The sequence below is a fragment of the Pangasianodon hypophthalmus genome, chromosome 14 (genome assembly GCF_027358585.1).
Source record: "Pangasianodon hypophthalmus isolate fPanHyp1 chromosome 14, fPanHyp1.pri, whole genome shotgun sequence".
Taxonomy (NCBI): Eukaryota; Metazoa; Chordata; class Actinopteri; order Siluriformes; family Pangasiidae; genus Pangasianodon; species Pangasianodon hypophthalmus.
Window position 1 is genome coordinate 23,957,970 of NC_069723.1, and position 5,399 is coordinate 23,963,368.

At 40.4% G+C, this 5,399-nt stretch overlaps 1 protein-coding gene across 1 annotated transcript; it reads right to left on the reverse strand.

Annotated features, from left to right (window-relative positions):
• Positions 1-1,244: 1,244 nt before the first annotated feature.
• LOC117599026 (tripartite motif-containing protein 16-like) lies at positions 1,245-4,574 on the reverse strand. Its single transcript, XM_053239951.1, has 6 exons — positions 3,936-4,574; positions 3,377-3,472; positions 3,044-3,277; positions 2,695-2,854; positions 2,258-2,317; positions 1,245-2,104 (listed from the first exon to the last, which is right to left on the reverse strand). The coding sequence occupies exons 1-6, from the start codon at positions 4,500-4,502 to the stop codon at positions 1,578-1,580; spliced, it is 1,644 nt and encodes a 547-aa protein (XP_053095926.1). The 5' UTR covers positions 4,503-4,574; the 3' UTR covers positions 1,245-1,577.
• Between the last annotated feature and the right edge of the window lie 825 nt (positions 4,575-5,399).

Here is a 5,399-nt window from a genome sequence, read left to right on the forward strand (position 1 = left end):
AGACAATGACCTTTGTAAAAAGCGCTATACAAATAAAAATGAATTGAATTGAATAGTTAACTTCTCTCAGGCAGTGTGACCTCAAAAGATCGTTGCCACGTTGATTGCCAAGTGATTTAGAGCTCGACGTGGTTGGTAAAATGATTACCTCATCTGCAAATTACCGTAGTTAAGTACCCCATCATAGAGTCGGCATGTCGTTCGTGGGCCTGATGCAAAGTTTCCTGTGTTAGCTGACTGAAGCTGTGGTGTTTTGCTTTCAGGTCCAGAACATATTGAATTTCATTTTTGCTGTTAGAAGGTCCCTCCACCCAATTTTCTCTAATGACATCTAAGAAGCCATGAGGCTTGCTCGTGTACAGTAATTCAAATGGGGAGAACCCCATGGGGGCTTGCGGGACCTCTCTTACTGCAAGTAATAGGGGATTGAGCCACTTATCCCAATTTTGCGCATTCTCCTGAACAAACTTACAAAGTATGTTTTTTTAGCATCTGATTAAATCCTTCTCCTAGTCTGTGTGTGCAAATCGATTTAATCCCTAATAATTGGTAAAACCTGAATAGTGTCTGTGACACAAATTTAGTGCCCTTTTCAGTCAGAATCTCTTTTGGGAGCCCAACTCAGGAGATTACACAGACAAGTGCAACAATGCATGCTGAGATGTTGTGAAGAGACGCTGCTTCAGAATATTGCGCCACATAATCCACCAGGACAAACACAAAGCAATATTCTCACGTGTCCAATGGCTCTGCAGTACCAACAATTGGGTCAATTCTTCCTTAGTTCCTCGATCTTACCTATCTATAATAACTAAAAAGTAGGGGTAGGTGAGTGCAAGCTCTGGCTGGATTATATGACCATCGATTACTCTCACTTGGTCAAAGGCATGGCGAAGAGACTCATCACACGTCAGTTCCAAGGGGTAAACCCACAGGGGCAGGTGGTTTCTGAGTCATCATAACAGCACAAACGCTGACGGCCCACAGCAACGCCTCCCTGGCCAGAGCTACACACACCCCACTTCTTGCTACACTGCGGCAGGAGCCACATCCACCATCATAATTTCTAGCATTTTCTTAAACCCAAGCCAGTTTGTTCCCAATATAAAGTGGATGGGTGAGGCGGGAACTAACCGTTAAATCCATGCTATGTGTTTGGCCCCAGAAATGTATTAATACAGGCACCAGCGGATATTCGTGAATATCCCCATGAACACACATCAGCAGCAGAAAAATCCAGCAGTTCGAGTAAGTTTTATTATTTCTTAAAAAAGCCCAGAATTCTATAAGACATTTTTACAAGCTTCATATTGGAAATTTTGTGCATTAATGAGATTTATTAACATAAATACATCATGTAAACATACATTCATCAGAGTTAAAAAAAATTAAGTTACTTAATATTTTATAAGTCTGGTCAAAAGCAGTCAGCTCATACAGCACTGAAATCCTACTGAATTTAAATTTTTAAATAATAATAATAATAATAATAATAATAATAACAACAACAATGCATTACTGTTACATTCATTACTGTTTCTGCACAAAATATTACCACTGAAGCTATTACTAACATTTCATATTGGATTACGTAATCTCACTGTTGAGTCATAAGAACCTATCCAGAACCCAGTGTATAGAGGCTGAGTGAATGTGGTGTGGACTCTGTGGAGGAGCCTCATCGTGTCAGAGACGCTGTAGAAGGACAGAGTTCCTGCACTGTGATCCACATACACTCCTATTCTGGAGGATGCTGGACCTTGAAGCTCAGTCTCAATGTCACTGTGACAGAAAGAGACAGAGGACAAAAAACACACCAGACTCCAGGACTGACTGTTGTAGCCAAACAAACACTCGTCACCCCCTCCTTTCCTGCTGATCACTTTATATGAGACTGATATGGACACATCACCGCTCCACTCCACCTCCCAGTAACAGCGTCCACACACACTCTCCTTACACAACACCTGACACCAGTAATCAAATCTCTCTGGATGATCAGAGTATTGTTGTTTTGTCTTACTGCATGTCACCGCTCTGTTCTCCTCAGAGAGAATGAGTTCATGATGTGCTGTGTTTGGATCCAGAGTCAGATAACAGAAAACTAAAAAGTAAAAGGTGCACAGGTTAGATGTTAATCACAGGATTTATAATGAATGTGTGTGTGTGTGTGAGAGAGAGAGACACCTGTCTGTGTTCCTGTGTAATGCTGCTCTATATGAAATATAGTGTGTGTGTGTGTGTGTTTTACACCTACACTGCAGAAAATCTTCTCTGCTTTTTGGTTCTGAGGGTAAAATCATCGGAACTGCTCCAGCTGTGGGAACACAGAGATAAAATGGAGATGGAAAACATGATGTGGAAACAGTTAAAAGTAGGAATATAAAAAATTTGATTCCTATCTGGTTTCAGACAGACACCTCAACAATGTCACCATCTCAGTGGGGCGACTCTTCATATTTGAATTCATGGAGGTAACTACGGTTCTCTCTAAAATATAATATTAGTTTGTGGATTTGTGATTAGGTTCTGTTGACTTTATGTATCTGGTAAATTTGTCTTGATGTAGTTTTCAAGGCTAATGCTAATACTTTGTGGTTTTACGCAGTCTTGTCACTGCTTACTTCTTATTACTGTTATATGAATTTTATGGCTCTCTTTAATGTGATGCAGCACAAATGTTTGCTTGTTTACCTTGTGGATGGATTTTGTTGAATTCCTTCTCACAGATTTTCTCGACTTGTTTTTTCAGATCTGAGAGAGATTTCCTCACTCCATCAAATGAGAGATGTTGATTGACAGTGATGCTGGGTGAGTCCTCACATCCAGGAGGAACACAGAGAGACGGGAAACTCTACAGAGAGGAAACACATAATAGAGAAGGAGAAAAGTGTAGGAGAGGTACAAATGAATCTCAGACTGAATCAGACACAAAGACACACTTGTGATCTCAGACAGGAACATTTATTGTTGCTGTAATGAGCTTTTAGGAGGAAACTTTGTGAGGAACAGCGGCCTCTGTAGATCAGACAGTGAGTGTTACCTGGAGGAAGTGGATGTGATCGTGTGTGTGTGAAAGCTGCTCCAGCTCAGTGACTCTCTTCTTATGATCAGCAATCTCCTGCTCTAGTTGCTTCAGGAGTCGTTCAGCTCGACTCAGTTCAGCTTTCTCCTGAGCTCTGATCAGCTTCTTCAACTCCGAGCGCTTTTTCTCCATGGAGCTGATCAGCTCAGTAAAGATCCTCTCACTGTCATCTACTGCTGCCTGTGAACGCTTCTGCTAGCACACACACACACACACACACACACACACACACATGATGGAGGTCTGTTTAAAGTCTTTCTCTTTGTGTGTGTGTGTGTTTTCACTCCTCACCTTAATAGTGTCCACAGTCTGTTTCAGCTCCTGCACCTTCTTCTGCTTCTCCTGGATCTTCTGCTGGGATTTCATCTGCTCCTCCTTTAGCTCATTCTGAGACCAAATAAAATACATTTCACTATTTCTGGAGCTCATGCTCTGCAGAATTATAGTAAAAAAAATAATAATAAACATAGCAAAAATGGGAAACATTTAAATAAATTTTAAAAAATCAGCTAGCAGAAATATTAATGTTAACTGAAAATAATATAAACATCAACACAGTAATAACACTTACAGAGCTTTAACATGGTCTTGTGAAGACTTTAGCTGTAAAATGCTGTAAGAAGGTTGCTGGGTGTTGGCTGTTTAAAGTACACTGTCTGGTCTGACTGGTTTAATACTTCCTTACCAGCAACACTTTTAATAAAACAATTCACTTCACAGTGATTGCGTCTTATAACAGATCAAATCAACTGAATAGAAATGTCATTAGAACGTATATAGAATTAGACTGTATACAAAAAGAAATTTGTATATATTGAGTTGGAAAAGAATAATAAGATCCAGTTCTCACCTGTTTTTCAGTTCTTTCTGCTTTAGCTACAACAGTATCATGGTCTCTGTGTTGATCCATCGTACACAGATAACAGATGAAGCTTTGGTCAGTACGACAGTAGATCTCCATCAGTTTGTCGTGCTCAGAGCAGATCTTCTCTTGGAGCTCTGCACAGGCTTCAACCAACTTGTGCTTCTTAAAGGCCGGAGACTGATAGTGAGGTTGAAGATGATCTTCACAGTAGGAGGCCAGACACACCAGACAGGTCTTGAGAGCTTTGCGGTTTATTCCAGTGCAGAAATCGCACTTCACGTCTCCTGGTCCAGTGTAACAGTGAGCAGGAGGAGCAGCTTGGGGTTTCTTCTTCTTCTTGAGTTTCTCCAACACTTCAGCCAGCATGTTTTTTCGGCGTAGAACAGGCCTTGGAGTGAAAGTCTCTCTACACTGGGGGCAGCTGTAGACTCCCTTCACATCCTCCTGATCCCAGCGGCCATTAATACACACCTTACAGAAACAATGTCCACAATGGAGAGTCACTGGATCCTTCAGGAGATCCAGACACACTGAACAGCTGAACTGATCCATTTTCCTGCACTCACTCACACTGATCGAGAGAGAGAGAGAGAGAGAGAGAGAACAGCACTCTGAGTGTTCTGAGTTTCGTTATCTCTTTAGTTAATTTCCTGTTCTTGTGTGTTATGTGTTAGAGTAGGTAGGGCTTTAAAGAATGGTCAGATTACTTGCCTGACTTGTTCCAAATTTCTCTGTTGCATGTTTGAATGTGCATTTATATAATTGCTGGAATATTTTACAGTAAAACCACATTGACAGCACATCACTGTTACACTGACTCAATAAAACACTGACTCAATTAAGAAAAGACACACTCACATCACAAAGGTTTTAAAATGTATTTGGCTTGATGGCCAGATCAGTCTTCTGGAAGCATTGAGACTCTCAGGACATGGATAATAACCTTGTTCCTCCTCTATCTACCTTTAAGAAAGAAAAGAAACAATGTTAAACCATCAAATTATCGAGACTAAATTCAAATTGTGAAAGAAATTTTGTGAAATGAAAAGAACCCAGTCAGTAGCTTTGCTAGTTTTGGCTAACAGGTCAGCAGTGTCATCTGCTCTTTGTGTTGGTTTTCTGTTTTGGTCTCCATCCTGCTCCTGATATAAAAAAGAGTATCCTCCTTATTTTTATTTTAACAGTTAATCTTTAGCTAATCTCCCAACAACATAGTTATCCTGTCAGGTTAGCATGTGTCAGCTAGCTGTCTAGCGTTAGCCACCACTGAAGACTGCATTACACTGATGAATTGTGGTAAAATAAATGATCAGTTTAGTCTCCAAATTCAGTCTGTCACCATCAGCAGAAAACACACACATCACTCAGTGTGGTTTGTTTATTTATTTATTTATTTTCCCGAAATTAAGTAGAAGCTAGCCTCCTGTTAGCTAACGTAAGTGTGGTTAT